This window comes from Cavia porcellus, unplaced genomic scaffold (assembly GCF_034190915.1).
Source record: "Cavia porcellus strain 051 isolate PalLab524CR breed Dunkin Hartley unplaced genomic scaffold, mCavPor4.1 scaffold_6, whole genome shotgun sequence".
NCBI classification, from domain to species: domain Eukaryota; kingdom Metazoa; phylum Chordata; class Mammalia; order Rodentia; family Caviidae; genus Cavia; species Cavia porcellus.
Genome location: NW_026947489.1, coordinates 41001562 through 41019379, shown reverse-complemented (window position 1 = coordinate 41019379; position 17818 = coordinate 41001562). Strand labels below are relative to the sequence as shown.

The 17818-nt window shown below is 37.7% G+C and overlaps 1 protein-coding gene and 1 pseudogene across 2 annotated transcripts in view; one reads left to right on the top strand and one right to left on the bottom strand.

Moving 5' to 3' along the window:
* Positions 1-17818, bottom strand: part of Nup210l (nucleoporin 210 like) — a 128019-nt gene that overhangs the window by 94953 nt on the left and 15248 nt on the right. The window contains exons 3-7 of one of the 2 annotated variants that reach the window (XM_063250482.1): positions 12906-13037; positions 10653-10746; positions 9793-9943; positions 7089-7221; positions 6048-6206 (exon numbers count right to left, since the gene is read on the bottom strand). In XM_063250482.1, coding sequence (XP_063106552.1) covers positions 6048-6206; positions 7089-7221; positions 9793-9943; positions 10653-10746; positions 12906-13037 — 669 coding nt within the window. Of the gene's footprint in view, positions 1-6047; positions 6207-7088; positions 7222-9792; positions 9944-10652; positions 10747-12905; positions 13038-17818 lie in introns of those variants that run through there. The other variant, XM_063250480.1, reaches the window with a different exon arrangement.
* Positions 13941-14846, top strand: LOC111758482 (V-type proton ATPase subunit E 1-like; annotated as a pseudogene).

Below are 17818 nucleotides of genomic sequence, written 5' to 3'. Positions count from 1 at the left end.
TGTATAGTGAGACCCTGTTTCAAAAAACTAAACTAAACTACAAAAAAGTCCTATTGCATCACTTCCTACTTAAAACAGCCTTTTGGTTTTGATCTTACCTCATACTCTTATCAGATTTTACCTGCTCAATTACCATGAAATTTCTCTTTCTGATTTTCCTTTTTGGTGTTTTGGCTTTGGGGTTTGAGCCCAGGGATGCTTTACCACTGAGCTAGATCCCAGGTTTTTTTTTTTTTTTTTGTACTGGGGATCAGACCCACAACCTCGTGCTTGCCAGGCAGGTGTTTGTGCCACTGAACTAAATCCCCAGCCCACTGTTATTTTTTGTTTTGAAACAGGGGTTCATAAATTGCCCAGGCTGGCTTTGAATTTGTGTTCTTCTTGCCTCAACCTCTCCCTAGTAGCTAGGATTAAAGTCATGTACTGCTGTATGTAATCCTATTACTTTTTTAAAAAAGTACTTTTTATCAGTACTGGGGATCGAACTCACAACCGCCTGCTTACAAGGCAGGTACTTATGCCACTGAGCTAAATCCCCAGCCCCTACTTTTTAAAATAGCCCTATTACTTCTTAAACATACTTTCTGAGCCTCCTTTCAAGTTCCTCTTCTTCCACATAAACCTTAAAAGTTGGTATTATACAATGCTGTCTTTGACCAACTTCTATTTTCCCTATGTGATTTTTGTCTATCAAAGCTTCAACTATCACTCATCTATGTACTCATAATTTTCAGATATCTATGTTCATCCTGGACCTTTCTTACTAGATGTACAGTGAACATATCTGCTTGAATATTTGGTTATAGCGTTACCTCACATTACCATGTGAAAAACTGGATGCATTATCTTTCCCCTTAAACCTACTTCTTTTCTTAGGTTCCCTGTTTCCATGAACAGTATCACTAACCACCCTCTACCAGACACTGGGAAGATTATGAATAGTCACCATCCATATTCTAAAGAAAGACACATAGATAGACAAAATATTTTTAATATTTGCTATTTTGGAATAAACAACACTATAATCTGAGAATATGGAAAATATGTGTATAAGTCTGCCTGTCAAGGACGTGCCTGACAACACTGGTGGGGCTAAGTACTGAATGACTTACATTTATTTTATAGGTGCTATTGTGATTGTCGGCAAATGATCTATGCCAGGGTTGGTGAACCTTATAGAGCTTTCAAGTTTGCCACCACTGGGGTAGGCATTTGAGGTGGTTAAGCTTAATAAGCTTCAACTTGGTTGGATTGGAAGCCAGCATGGAGCTTAGAAAAGCACATTTTTGGGTGTGCCTTGGTGTGTTATGGAGATGTGACCTGTGTACAACATTTGGTCTCTTATTCCTTCCTCTCTGGCACTGTTTCTTTGGTATGCTTCCCAATTCCTTTGAACTAAACATCTTTCCTCTGCTGTGCATTTCTTCCCTGATGTTTCTTCCTTGGAGCCAGCCATGGACAAAATTCTTTTAAACTGTGATCCATATAAAATCTTTCCTCTTTTAGTTGTGAGTGTTGGGTATTATGTTTTAGTGACAGGAACGCTAGTACAAAAAACTGACATCAAGAGTGGGGTCACTGCTGTAACTATATCTGCCCATGGGCTTTAGAAATATTTGGGACTGCTTTTGTAAGAAGAGTCTGAAAAGCTTTGGAATTGTCTGTTAGGTAAGCCATAGAATGCTGTAAGCATAGCCTGATGGAGAGTTATGGTTGAAACTCTGAAGACTAGAATATAGACATTAAAAGCCAAGCTCAGGAGGTTTCATTTGGGAATAAAAACTTCAATTGGAGGGGCTGGGGGTTTAGCTCAGTGGCATAAGCGCCTGCCTTGAAAGCAGGCGGTCATGAGTTCGAACCCCGGTACCGATAAAAAGGAAAAAGACAAAACAAAACAAAACAAAAAAAAAAAACCAAAAACTTCAATTGGACTATAAGCCATGTATGTTACATCCTGGTGAAAAAATCTGTGCATTTAATTTGAGAATAGGGCCCTCAAAGCCCCCATTTAAGAAGGGACTTCTAGAAAATTATTTCCTTCTGATTCGTTTTACACTGTTCAGCTACCCAGGCCATAAGAGACCACTATACCCATGGTCCAATGGGGCATGGCTACTGCTTGAACTAGCAAAAGACTTCTGTATTATTCATATGATGCTGGTTTTATAGGTATGCAAAGTTAAAGAGTTGTGGGGACAGTTTCCACTACCAAAACACATAAATATCCCCAGCTCCAGACATAAATGTGCCTCTCCCTTGAAGAACTTCACTTTATTTCTTTGAGTCTGTATTTTAAATTCTGCCTAATAAATGCCTTTATTTCTCTTGCTGACATGTACTGAAAATTCATTTTCTGTTATGAAAGTCAGTGAACCTGAAATCTACCCTTGTATGGGGTGAGATAAGGCTCCTCATCTCCACTTTGGGGACCACCAAGCCCTGGCTGGTAATGTTTTGTTTGGCAAACTACAAACAGGACATAAAACAGGCATTAAGATTATAATCTTGAAGCTGAATCTTGAATATTTGGGAGGTTGAGGCAGGAGGATTGAGGCCAGCCTAGGCTACATATATAGTGAGTTCAAAGCTAGCCTGAATTATTATAGCAAAACCCTGTTTCAAAAATAAAACACACACACACACACACACACACACACACACACACACACACACACACAAAACAAACCTAAAATCTTGACCATGAAAGGATGATGGCTTATCAAAGAACAAAATCTACCTTCCTACGTCTCCTTTAAATCAGTGAGAGTGAAACTTTTGATCCTTGGCTAGGTATGTTCAGGAGCCCCTCCAGTCTCAAGCAGCCATAAGAAGATGGACAGACCTTTGATCCTTATCAGTCTCTTAACAGGGGTCAAAATTTGGGTGGAGGGGGTGAGGAGAAATAAAATAGGTAGAAAGGATACATGAGAAAGTATAATTTAAAAATTGTGCTTTTGTTTAAGTCAATCCTGGACTATATAGCAAGACCCTGTATCAAAAAACAAAATGAAATAAAATTGTATTTTTAAGAAGAAGCAAAAGCGGAAACAAACTTTTGTAAGTAAGGAGGGGAAGAGGGGTTGAAGGGCAGGAAGGGGAATGGAAAAACCAAAGTTATATCATGTATAGATGTTAGACCGGAGATGTAGCTCAGTGGTAGTGTGCTTGCCTAGTGTGCCTAAGGCCCTCAGTTTGATCCCCACTATCACAAAAATAAACAAATAATATAGATACACACACAGACACAAATTCCTTATGATGAATGTGATCATTACTATACCTAAAATGTACCAATAAAGTTAATTTATAAAAAAAAAACAAGAGCTTTAGCATAAAGAAAAGACTTTAGAACACAGTCAAAATTACCCAAGGTTATCTTATTTGAACTCCTTGGGCATGTTTATACTACTTTTTTTTTTCTTGCCATGTCACACCCAAAATTCCTTAAAGATGCATCTAAATCCATTAATTTAAAATGAAGAAATCTAATCTTAAGCAAAACAATAGCATGGGCTCCTGATTGCCTCCTGTAAAATGGCCATTCTGTGAATGAGCCGTAATTTTTATTCCTATTGGTGGGCCATTGCTATTCTCCTATAAGCCAACTCCAATCTTCCTATAGATCCACAAATCCCATGACCAAAACCACAAATATTAATAAATAATAAATCCTATCTAATGTCTCACCCCTTCCTTTCTGGTCTGGTTCTCTTCTCTGCTTCCCAACCACCATTAACTAAGCATCTTCCTGCTACTCCTTTTTGCCATGATGTCCTTGCCTTGGAGTCTACTAACCATGGAGTGAATCGCTGAAACCATGAGCCAAGTTAAACTTTTCCTCCATGTTTACAGCAGCACAGCTTGTAATAGCTAACTTTTGGAAACTACCCAAATGCCCATCAATCAGCGAATGGATTTTTTTAAAAAATGTGGCTTTTTAATACAATGGAATAATACTAAGCCATAAAGAAGGATGAACTTCAGATATTTGTAGCTAAATGGATGGACCTTGAGATCATACTCCTAAGTAAAATAAATCAGACACATATGTAAATGTCACATTGTCTCTCTGGTTTGATAAACTGAAAGTGTAAATAAGAACTAAACTGTGTAACAGAAACTGTGAAATAGAAAGAAACTGTTAAAAAGCAAAGGGGAACTAGGGATGGGGCAGGGGGAAAGGAAGGAAGAGAAAAAAATGAGAAAGATGGGTAAATTTTTAAAAAGAGTACAATGGAAACAAAGCTTTATAATTAAGGAGGGGTAAAAATAAATAAATAAATGAGGGGGAAAGGGAATGAAAGGAGGGGAGGAGAATGAGGAAAAGAGGAGGAATCGATATGTATCATGTGCAGGTACAAATTCACTGTGACGAAGGTGTTCACTACGTTTGTGTAGAATGTACAAATAAAATTAATAAAAAACCTTTTCTTCCTTAAATTGTGGGTGTTGATGTGTCTTGGCAACAGGAAAGCTGACTAATTCTGTGCTTTAAAATGACTAAAGAACAACTTTGTTCAATAGCTTTGTTAATATGAGTAAGACAATATAAACAACTAAAAGCATTCTACAAGAAATACTGACCCCTTTCCTCTGATGTGCTACCCTATCTCCCTCAGTTCCTCTATGCGGAACACGTTCCTACTTTAGGATCCCTGCAACTGCTCCTCTTCTGGCAGCTCTTTCACCCAGATGTCTACATGGCTTATTTCTCCAATGTCCCCTAACCCAGCAGGACTTCCTAAGCTACCGTAGGTTACAGCAGTCTATATCCCCAGCACTTAGGGTACTATTGAGCATACAAAAGGAATACAATTAATATATGCTTAATATTTTTTTTCATATTCAAATAGTCAAACTTAGGAAATATTCACAAATCAATGAGAAATAAAGTCCGAACTATATTTCAATTTTCTGATAATTTAAGTAAATTCTATTTTGTTTTCATTGACACTAACTGGAGCTCTATGTACAGCTTCTCTTTGTTTAATCCTTATGTAGCAGTTTTAGTAAATTTAAAAATTATTCTCAATAGTACAGGTGTTGGGGCTAGATATTTAGCTGAGCGTCATAAGTGCCTGCCTTGCAAGTGTGTAGTTGTGAGTTCGATCCCCGGTACAAAAATAATAATAATATAGGTGTAGGGGCTGGGCATTTAGCTCAGTGGCATAAGCGCTTGCCTTGCAAGCAGGCAGTCGTGAGTTCGATCCCTGGTACCAATGAAAAGGAAAAAGACAAAATAATAATAATAATATAGGTGTAAAACTGATCAAGATGTAATACATACATGTACCATTATGTATCACAAACACATATTAAAAAGAAAACACAAGAAGATTGTTTCGAGTTCAAGGCCAGCCTGAGCTACATAGCAAGACCCTGTCTCAAAACAAAACATATATACAAGAAGTTACTCTCAATTCCATTAAAAATATTTCTTTGAAGACAAGGGTCTTTCTGTGTAGTTCAGGGTAGCCTTGAACTTAGTCTGTAACCCAGGCTGGTATTGAACTCAGTGATCCTTCTGTCTCAGCCTCCCAAGTACTGGATTATAAGCATGTTCCACCATGGTTGTCTCAATTTCAAAAATATTAAATATCTACTTCAGATAATACCATCTTCTTCAATTACTTATCATGTGAAAACAGGAAAAAATAAATAAAATTCATGCATGTTTTCCAAATTCCATTTTCTCTAGTCCCCTAATTATAACTGAAGATGAAAATAAGCATTTATGTCAACAGAACCCAAGTTCCAACTACTCTCTTTTTCTTATCTACCCTTTATTAGAAGTTATGACAAAAAAATTTATAGCCCTTTGTTTAAAATAAAACATACAGGGCTGGGCATGTGGCTTAGTGGTAGAGCTCTTGCCTTGCATGTACAAGCCCTGAGTTTGATCCCTAGCACCAAAAAAATAAAAATGAAACATAGAAAAACAGATAGTAGCATTCTAATCAATCTCAACAGATTATTTTAACCAAGGAACACATCTAACACATGCAAAGAAGTGACGATTGGCAGCTAAAACTTGAACAAAAGGATACTTTTGTGAATAAAGACAAGATTAGTTTGGCCTTGTTGGAAGGCAGTCACTGTGGCTGTTTTATCATCCAGTAAAGCCACTTTGCTAGACAGAGATTGCTTATGTGCAGCTCTGTGATCCTGTAATTCCAGTGTATAATGTTCCAGGGGAAATTTCACCTCTGTAAGACATAAAAGATATATAAATGTAATGGCAACAGCCATTCCAGTGATGGTGTTGGATTTTTTTTTTTCTTTTAGTACCGGGAATCAAACTCAGGACCTTACACTTGCCAGGCAGACACTGCGCTCTGAGCTAAATCCCCAGCCCCATACTGTTGGATTTTAAGAAAATGATCTAAAGCAAGCCTAAAATAGATTATGACCTGTTTCTGATTTCTCTCCCACTATAAACTTCTAGAGATAGCTACTGGGGAACAGAAGATAATATATGAGTTGATTGTCGGTATTGCTTGTATTCTACATGCCTATCTAGTAAACTAAAAAACAGGAGGGATCACCATTAAATAAGGGAAAGAGCTAATTCACACTTTCTAAACTCAATAGGACTTCTGGGGTCAATAGAGTGATTAAGCTTTTGGCTAAGGTACTGAATTGCTCCAGAGACAACTTTTGCAAAGATCAGTGATTATGCAAGTCCCTTCATGTGCCCCACAAAAGTTAATAAATTTTTGGTGATTGTTCCTTTTCTCTTTCTCTCTCTCTTCCTCCTTCCCTCATTAGTTTTTGTCTTTTTGAGACAGAGTCTCGCTATGCAGTTCAGGCTAGCCTTGAGCTCACTTTGTAGCCCAGGCTGACCTTGAATTTGCAGTAACCTTCTGCAAAATTCAGATGTCAGTGGTAGCCTAAATATGTCATGAATCTGTTTCAAGATATGGAGAATATTTCGTTCCAGTATTAGTTCAAGTACAGTGGTTAAGATGTACTTGGTCAGAAAATCTTTAAAAACAAAGAAGTATTTCTCATATATATGAGAGTGTTGCTTGTTATCAACAGAAAGAGCTTAGGAAATGTGAGTTACAGGAAATGATAAATTGCCTTACCTGTCATTCTTCCCTGAACCATTTTTGCAGCTTGGTACTTAATATATGTTCCTACTAAGAGATAAATATCATGGGACGGTATAAGAAAGATATTCTCTAAAACAAGGAGACGTATTAGTGCTGATGCCACTTTCTAAAAGAGAAAGGAAAAAAAGCAAGATAGTTATGCTGCTAGCTTCTTTTAGATCATTGAAAAGTTTGTGCTAATATCATTTGGAGAATTTGTTATGCCCATATCTTTACTCTGAGCAAATACTTTGAAGGTAACAATACACAATGTATTCACTATTGTTATTCTTCTATTATTTTCCTGTGAAAAAAAATTTTTTTTGATACTTAGGATCGAACTCATGATCTTGTGCTTGCCAGGCAGGTGCTTGTGCCACTAAGCTAAATCCCTGGTCCTTGTTATGAAATTTTATTTTTTCCATAAAATAAAAATAAAGAGAAGGTGGGCGTGGTAGCGCACGCCTGTCATCCCTGCACTCGGGAGGCTAATGGAGGAAGACTGCTGCAAGTTCAAGGCCAGCCTGGGCTACAAAGTGAGCTGAAGGCCAGCCTGAACTGCACAGCGAGACTCTGTCTCAAAAAGACAAAAAATAATGAGGGGAGGACAGGAGAAAGAAAATGTTTCCATGGCCAAACTCCTTAAGGCTATCTTCTTTGTTAAAATCTTAAGTCTTAAAAGTTTCTTTCAAATCTAGGCAAAGACCTGATGAACAAAACCCTGATCGCACAGGAATTATCACAAAGAATCAACAACTGGGATCTCATCCTATTGAAAAGCTTTTGTATAGCAAACAAAACTACCAACAGAGTGAACACATAACACAATGTGGGAGAAAATGTTTGCCAGTTGTACCTCAGACAAAGGATTACTATTGAGAATATACAAAGAACTCAAAAAAATCACTCCTTCAGATTTAAAGACCCAATCCAAAAATGGGCATCTGAGATGAATGCAAACTTCCCAGATGAAGAAATATGAACAAATAAAAATGTGAAAAATGTTCAACATTGCTAGTCATTTGAGAGATACAAATTAAAACAACACTGAGAATCTGCTTCACCCTGGAAAGAATAGCTCTTATAAATAAATCAACCAATAGCAAATGCTAGAGGGGCTGTGGGAGAAAAAGGAGTACTTTTCCACTGTTGGTGGGAGGGCAGACTGCACAGTGGTGCAACCACTGTGGAAATTAGAGTGCAGATTCCTCAAAAAACTAAGATTGGAAGTCCCATTCAACCCAACTATTTCCCTTCTGGGTACTGATTAATTTTGGCACTCAGTCTGAAGCAGAGCAGAGAAAATGAGAGAGATAACAAGGAGACAAAGGAGGAGGCCTTTAATGGGGGCATGGGAGAGTTTCATAGGGGTGTAACAGCTCTCAACAAGAACAAAGAAGTGGGACTACTTTTATCAGTTTGGGCTGTGGGGAGGAGTTTGGGAGGTGGGCAAAATAACGCATCAACTGATGATTTGAAGGAGCATCTGCCTGTGTAAAATAGGAAACAAAAAGATTTATTGGGGTCTTAGGTGGAGTGTTGGGTAGTTGTGGAATCTTGGGATTGGAGAGGGCTCAGCGCATACCCAACAAGGCAGCAGGAAGTTTATCTCTGGAATGAGAAGAGAACATAGAAGTCATCTTGGAGAGCTAAGATGTTTCCCTCAGTTTGGTACTAAGTTGGGTGGATGTCATGTTATAGATAGCTAAGCCCCAGGCTATCAGAACCTATTAGATATCTTCCCAGAATTAAAAACATCGTATCACAGCAATGTACATGCACCCATGTTCATGGTAGCACAATTTGTAGTAGCTAGATGTTGGAAACACTCGACTGAGGAGAGGAAAAAAAAGATGTGGTACTTTTATACAATGAAGTACTACTCAGTCATAAAGAAGGATAAACTGGAGACTTTTGTAGCTAAATGGATGCAACTTCAGACCATATTCATAAGTGAAATGAATCAGACACACATACATAAACATTGTGTTGTCTCAGTTGTGTCAGATGCTGAAAGAAATGACATTATATATATGTATTTGTATATATATATATAAGTATATTAAAAAGATAACTAAAATAGTTATACTACTGATTTCTTTGTGGTCATTGAAGAGAAGGATTTGTGCTGGTACTATCTGGACAATTGAATGCAGATGTCTTGTGCTCTGGGTGAATGATTTGGGGATGACAATGAACAATGTATATACTATTGTTGCCCCCAGATTAATGTGTTTTGAAGTTTTTATTTTTTTCTCTTTGAAATAAAATGGATTTTAAAAAAATTCTCTTTCCTAATCACAAGTCATAATTTCAGTTACTCTGAAAAGTGATCATAAATCATAATACTGTTAACTTTCAAGATCACTTAACTTTCTACGTCATTCAGACTAAAAATAACAATAGCCTAAAAGAGAAGTCAGTGGGAATGGTGGTGCACCCCTGTAATCCTAGAATTCTGGAAGCTAAAGCAGGAGGACTGATTCAAACTCAAGTCAGCGTGGGCTACATAGTGAGTTCAGGGCCAGCCTGAACTACACAGTAAGACTCTGTCTCAGAAAAACAAAAACAAAGGTTTTTCAATTAAATGATGAATACTGGTTAGAGGGCTTATATTGCAAATAAATATAAGAAACTATTTTCCATATAGGAACGAGTATTAGATGGAATATGAAAGTATGTAGCATAAACGTTTTACCTTATAGAATGATTCATAAATTCGAACTTTTACAACAGCAATACCAGTTCTAACACCCGACACCAAAATCATATCTCCTCGTTTCTCCTCTTTTTCCATCTCAACTATATAGCCTGGGGGAGAATATTCTGCTTCAGAGTATTTCAGAATCCTAGAGATATGAAACAAAATTTGTTTCTAGCAGAATCAAATAGGGTCTTCTTACAAAATTTCCTAGAAGACTTTTTTCTAATTTTTATTTTTGTCTTTTTGAGACAGAGTCTTGCTATGCAGCTCAGGCTAGTCTTGAGTTCACTTTGTAGCCCAGGCTGGTCTCAAACTCCCAACGATCCTCCTGCTTCAGCCTCCCAAGTGCTGGGATTTATAGGCGTGAGCCACCACGCCCAGCTATTCTTACAAGACTTTAAACATAGCTTCTCTTTTCTTTCTTATCTACAAAAGGTAGAGTTTTAAAACTTATTTTCCACAAGGACTATAAGAAAATTATTTAATATCCATGTGGCTAAAACTGTAGAACTAATACTGAGTGGTCTGAGATCTGTTCCTTGGTACTGAATTCACAGTAGTCTACTGATTCTATTGCAGCATGTGCAGACTCCTTGAACAAAACTGCCAGCAAATACACCTGGCTCAAGTAATTGTATAGTACTGAGCTCAGACTCAAATTAAACTATCATAAAGGTACTTACATACACTGTGTGTCATTTTATCAAAGATATTTTCCCCAGTGAATTTATTGTTTCAAAAAAGTCTAGACAGCAGGTTATTGAAGTTCATACAAATGGTAGGTATTCAGTGTGCCACCCAAAAGCAAAGGTCTCTTTCAAAGTGAGATGATTTATGTTTGGTTTCAAATTTACCTAATTTTGCTAAACAGTTCTTCTCTTGCTGACTTGTCATCCTGAGCAATGCTCCATTCAAACATCATCCCTGCCAAACTGCTGAAAGTATTTCCTGTAGAGCGAGCCAAAAGCAGATAAGACATAATTATATATTCAAAAATTTTCAGCTATCTGCAACAAGAAAGGGAAATCTAACTAGAAAAGTATATTAGATTTCTTTCTGTAACAAATGGAAGCACTATTATTAATCAGTTAAAATATGTATGAAGACTATTCCTCTATAATGATATAAGTACTGAGGCCATGCAAATGTTCTAAAAGGAAAAAAAGAGTCAAGCTGATTAAATTCTGATTAACAAAAAGTATGCTACATTTCTTCTATTCCTTTCTACAGAAAAGCCACCTTCATAGGCTTAATCCATTAACACACATTTTTATGAAATAAGATTCCAGAGTAATTCAGTTTTAGATTTAAAAAATTACTCTTAATAGTTTACAGAGAAAGGGCAATAAAAAGAAATGTTTTAAATCCCAGCACTCAGAAGGCTGAGGCAGGAGGATCACTGTGAGTTTGAGGCCATCCTAGAATACACAGTGAGCCCAAGACCAACCTAAACTACATAGTAAGACCTTGTCTCAAAAAAAAAAATAGGAAAGAAAGAAAGAAAAATACACACCATAAAATCATTATTATATTTTATACAGGGGATTGAACTCATGACCTCACACTTGCCAGGCAGTCACTTATGACAGCTAAATCCCTGGCCACACCATAAAAATGTTTTAATAGCATATTACAGAAATAGTATAGTATTATTGTAACAATATAAAAGTAGTCTCAAGAAATATTAACTTAAATTTTAACAAGTTTACATTTAATCTTCCTTGTCGATAAGAAGTGGGCAGAGCTAATGAGGGATAGGGATATCACAGTTGCTTAGCACAATTGAGATAATGCTGGGTTCAATCCCTAGGACCAAGGACCAAAATACCCAAGCCAATCGTGTGTGTGTGTGTGTGTGTGTGTGTGTGTGTGTGTGTGTGTGAATGAAGGTTGGACCCAGGGCTTAGCACTTGCTAGGCAAGTACATGACCACTGAACTATGCCATCTCTTTTTTTTTAAGCTATCTTAACTGGTTTTTTAATATATCTACATATGTTGTTTCTTTCAGCTTCTCACACTAGTGAAACAACACAGTGTTTACATGTGTGTCTTATTTATTTCACTAATGAGTATGGTCTCAAGTTGCATCCATTTAATTATAAAAGTCTCCAGTTTATTCTTCTTTATGACTGAGTAGTACTTCATTGTATAAAAGTACATCTCTTCTGTCCATGCCTCAGAAGATGGACATCTAGGTTGTTTCGAAGATCTGGCTATTACAAATTGTGCTGCTATAAACATGGGTGCACATACTGCTGTGGTATGATGTTTTTAATTCTTTTGAGAGCTCCCACTTCTTTTTAAATTTTATTTTGAGAGTCTGATATATTACCCAGGCTGACCTAGAACTTCAAATCCTCCTTAGTCTAGGAGAGTGGTGGCTAAGTGTGGGAGGCTGAGGCAGAAGAATTGCTGCGAGTTTGAGACCAGCCTAGGTTTCATAGTGAGTTCAAAGCTATGCTGAACTACACAGTGAGACCCTGTCTCAAAAACAAAATAAAACAAACAAACAAAAACCAAGTAGCTGGGATTATAGTTGTGTACCACCATGCCTTCCTTTAAAAATGTTCATTGTTGATGTAAGAACTATCAACAGAAGCTCAGTGGCAGGGCTGGTGTAGTGACTGTTTAGTGATGGATGCCTGGCATGCATCCCCAGCACCACCAAAAAAAAGAAAAAAACCCCAAGAAACTCAGTGGCAGAATTTAGATATTTGATATGAATTTGATGACAACAAAAATTAATAATATCAGGAATTTTTATGCAAGAGAGTAGCTATAGTCAGAATTGCTACTTCTTGCTGGGTGCAGCAGGCATACCTGTAATCCTAGCACTTAGAAGACTAAAGCAGGAGGATTGCTGTGAGTTCAAGGACAGCCTGGGCTACATAGTGAATTTAAGACCTGCCTCAATTACAGAGCAAGACCTTGTCTCGAAAAGAAAAATAAATAAATAAATACTTCTTTATCAACATGATTTCCAAACCAAAAATAAATGTCATTTCCAATGTGCTTTTGTCATTTAAATTCCTGTTTCCAAGTGCTAAAGATAAATGAGTGTTACTTCATTTTAGGTCATTTTGTTGAATGCTGTGAAGCTCTTTACCTTCAGTATCCAATGCCCTCACTATCAGTTCCAGAGGTGAGTCATCTACATAGAGTTCCCGGGTCCGAGATATAATTTCAATGCTGTTTATCACATCAACCTTAACATCACAGCGTAGTTCATGGTCAGTCACTACAACAAACAAAAAACTATTGAATCCAACAGGTCACGAATCTATTAGATGTCTCAAATGCTCAAAGCTTATTCAATTTTTTCTGTTTTTGGTACTAGGAATCAAATTTAGGACCTTGTACTTGTCAGGCAGGTGCTTTGCCACTGAGATATACCCCTGGCCCTCAAAGCTTATTCTAAAGGTTTGGTTTGTTTGTTTGTTTTGTTACTATATAGTTAGGCTGGACTCAAACTCATGGCAATCCTTCTGCCTCAATCTCTCAAGTGCTGGGATTACAGTCATGTTTCTAAAGATTATTAAAATAAAAAGGACTATAAAGAAAACAGCATGAAAAGATGTAAGAATCTTTGTTTATAACAAGACACTAGATCATAGTTCCCAAACATCCATCTACGATAATTTTTTAGGGCCAAGGATATAGTGCATGGCACAGTGCCTGCCTGGCAATCTTAAATTTGATTTCTGATACGAGAGAGAGAGAGAGAGAGAGAGAGAGAATCTATAATGGTATTTTCATTCATCTATGGAAAAATAAGAAAAGTAGGAGTTTTTAAAATAGTGATATTCAGATGTGGTGGTGTATACTAGTACTCAAGAGGCTGCAGAAGGAGGATTGCTGCCATATCAAAGCCAGCTTGAACAAATAGCAAGACTTTGTATCAAAAAACAAAACAAAGGGATTTAGCCCAGTGGCATAAGTGCCTGCCTGGCAAGCACGTGGTCATGAGTTCAATCCCCGGTACCAAAACAAAAAACAAAAAATAAAAGTGATAAAATTAAATCTTATTTAAAATATTTATTTATCAAGATTTTGTTTTGTTTGCCCGGACCAGGAAATTAAAATGCCTGAGACTGGCCAGGCTGTCCTTTCCCATTTCTTTTATCACACTGTACAAGATTAAACTCAAGCCAGTTGCCTACAGGGCTAGGACTGCTTTCAACATGGCTCTCAGCAATACTGATATACAAAAGCAGATCAAGCATATGATAGATTTCCCTGAGCAAGAAGCCAAGGAGAAAGCAGAAGAAACAGATATGAAAGCAGAGGAGCTCTACATTGGGAAAGGTTCTCTTGCATAAACTGACAGACAAGATTATGGAATACTGTGGGGCATGGTGGGACATGCCTGTAATCTCAGCACTCAGGAGGCTGAGGCAGGAGGATCGCCACAAGTGGGCAGCCTGAGCTAGACACTGAGTTCAAGGTCAGCCTGAACTACAGAGTGAGACTCTTGTCTCAAAAAAACAAAACAAACAAATAAAAACACTCAAACCAAACAAAGCAAAAAAACCAAAAAAGATAAATTATGGAATACTATGAGAAAAAAAAAAACCATGTTGAGCAGTAGAAGAAAATTCAGATGTCCAACTTGATGAACCAAGCAAGGCTCAAAGTCTTCACGGTAAGATGACCTTATTGCCAGTCTGCTAACTGAAGCAAAATAGAGGCACATGTAAATTAAAGAGAGACTCAGCAAGGTGGTAAAAGATACAACCAGGTCCCAAGTGCTGCTGGATGGACTGCAGAGTTCATATCACTTTCTGGCTCTCTGACTGTGTATACAGGAAACAAGATTTTGCGGTAAACACTGTGGTACAAAAAGCGATCTCTGTGCACATAATCACCATCCAGAAGGATGTTGATGTGTCCACTGACTAGCCTGTAGAAACAACTGGTGGAGTTGAGATTCATAATGAGGATCATAAATTAAAGGTTTCCAACACCTGCAAAACCAGATCTGGTAGCCCAGATGATACCAAAAGTAGGGAGAGTCTTATTTGGTACCAATAGGCAAGAGTTTTGTTGATAATGAGGGTTTCGTTATGTAGTCCTAACTGGGCTTGAACTTTCAGTGATCCTCCTGCCTCAGCCACCCCAGTGCTGGAATTATAGACATCTGACACCATGCCCTGCCCACCTTTTTTTTTTTCTTTTTTTTGGTACCGGGGATGGAACTCATGACTGTGTGCTTGCAAAACAGGTACTTATGCCACTGAGCTAAATCCCCAGCCCCTGCCCACCGTTTTTCTTTTTCCTTTTTTTTAAGCTACCAAGAATCAAACTCAAGACCTCATACTTGCCAGGCAGGCACTGCACCACTAAGCTAAATCCCCAGCCCCAACTTTTTTATTTTCAACAGGATCTCACTATTTTATCTAAGCTATTCTCAAACTTGTGGGTTAAAATAATCCTCTTGTCTCAGACTCCAAGAAGCTGGACTAAAGACATATACCACCAAGCCTGGTGATCAGTTACAGTAAACTGTGCACAGGAAGGAGAAAATAGGAACTTAAGTGGAGAAAGCTGACAGATCCCAAGGTACCAAAGTTAACACTTCCAATGATAAATCACATGTACTCCCTTGAGATACTACAATGAGAAGGACTCTTCACCTGTGTATTTTCCCCCCAGAATTCACAACCTCACACTAATCATTTGACAAACCCAAATTGCAAAAGTACATAAAATAACTAATATAAAGTGTCAAAAGGGACTGAGAAATTTATTATAGAGAATACTAAGGAAACACAAAAACTTAGTTTTAAGTGATGAAGTATCTAGAATTGAATTCTAGAGCAAGAAACAAAAATGAAAACAAAAACAAACAAGACCCCAGGCCATTGGTGGAAAGTGAGTAAAGAGTATACAGGAATTCTCTGTAGCATCTCTTCTGTCCATTTAAAGTTTTTAATCTTTGATTAATGTTTAACTGAAAAAGGAAATCTGAAGTTAAAAGAACTAAAGAGCAAAACATTAGGTCTATGAGCCAAGAGAAGCTGAAATCTCACAAGATGTGCTGGCTGAATTATCATTATGGAAACCTTCCAAGGGTGACAAGGAAGGAAGGGAGGGGGGAGGGAGGGAACGAGGGAGAAAGGGCGAGTTTAGATAACACATGCACCGCGTAATTAGGCACCAGATAATCTGGCAACACATGGGAAATGAAATCCCTCTCTTCCAGTGGAGATATATGCAAGGCAATGATAACAGGAGTATCCATGACCTTACATAAAAAAATATGAAAATCCTTGTATTCATAATGCCTACTCATCTGATTACTAGCAGCAAGCTTTTCAACACAAGGTTACCATGGTCCATAAAGAAACAGTTACTTTGGGTGAATTACAATTAAATTGAGAGTAATTAGGGAAAATATCACATACTTTACTTACCTGCTTTTAACATGAAAAGTAAACAAAAAACTTTATTATGTTTTTTGCTTGGTTGGTTGGTTTTTGAGACAAGGTCTTGCTCTGTAGTCTAGGCTGGCCTTGAATTCACTATGTAGCCCAAGCTGGCTTTCAACTCGTGATGATCTTTCTGCCTCAGCCTCTAGAGTTCTGGGTGGGATTACAAGAGTATACCCGGGGCTGGAGATTTAGCTCAGCGGCATAAGCACCTGCCTTGCAAGCAGGCAGTCGTGAGTTCAATCCCCGGTACCAATAAAAATGAAAAAGACCAAAAAAAAAAAAAAAAAAAAAAAAAAAAAAAAAACAAGAGTATACCCAAGGGGCTGGGGATTTAGCTCAGCAGCATAAGCGCCTGCCTGGCAAGCAGGCAGTCATGAGTTCAATCCCTGGTACCGATAAAAAGGAAAAAAAAAAAAAAAAGAGTATACCCATGCCCGTCTTACTAGATATTATAACAAATATTTGCACCAGGCTATATTCTTAAATAAACATCAGTATACTTTAGGACCACACCACAGACAAATAATGAAAAAAAGAAAAATGAGTTAGAAAACTGAACCGCCATCCAGGGTCATGGAAAAGAAAAGGGATGTGTGTGTTTGTGTGTGCATGTGTATGTGTGAGAGAGACAGACAGAAAATGGGGGGGGGGGGAGAGGGAGAACAAGTATGACACCAATATTGAGAGAACCAAATGGATAAAAAGGAGTCAGACAAAAAAGCAGCAAAACTAGGTGCACTGGTACATACCTATAGTCCAAATTACCTGAAACAGTGTAGCAGAAACAGTGCAAGTTTAAGGCAACTTAACTGACTCAAAATAAAATAAAGAGGGCTAGAGAATGTAGCTCAGTGGTGGAGAACTTGCCTAGCATCTAGCATACATGAGGTCTGAGGTTTGATCTCCCATACTGAGAAAGAAAAAGAAAAAGAAAAACACAGCAGGAATAGCAAACATTTTTGGCTACTACATACTACTTTCGGAATCAGATCTTGATTATACTGCATTGCTGCAAATAGTCAATTAATAAGCATGTACTAGTCAATATGGTGGCACATGTTTGTAACTCCAGCACTCTGAAAGACTGAGAAAGGAGGATCTCAAGTTTGAGACCAGCCTGCAATTTAGGGAGACCTGTCTCAAAATAAAAAATAAAAAATAAAAAAAGGGTTGGACGTGTAGCTTAGTGCAAAGGCCCTAAATTCAATCACCAGATCCAAAACAAACCAACAATAAATGTAGGACCCAAAAAGTTTGCCACTGATAAAACTGAGATTAAAGAAATATTTACTTTTCATAATATAAACTTTTATATTCTTTCAATGTTTTATCAAATGGAGGTAATTCCTAGTCAAAAAGAAAAAAGTTATCTAGATGTCCCCACAAAACCTCAGGCAGTCATAGGTGGGGTTTTTCATAGGTAGCTGGACCTAGGGTTTGTGATCATGGCATTAAGGATGTGATGCTGGCATTCATGGTAAATGCTAGGACTAAGGGAACCCTGCCCTGGGTAAGAGTACACTACCCACCCTATTAGCTTAGACAGAATAGGGACAGAGGGCCAGGCATAGCTCAGCAGCACAGCCCT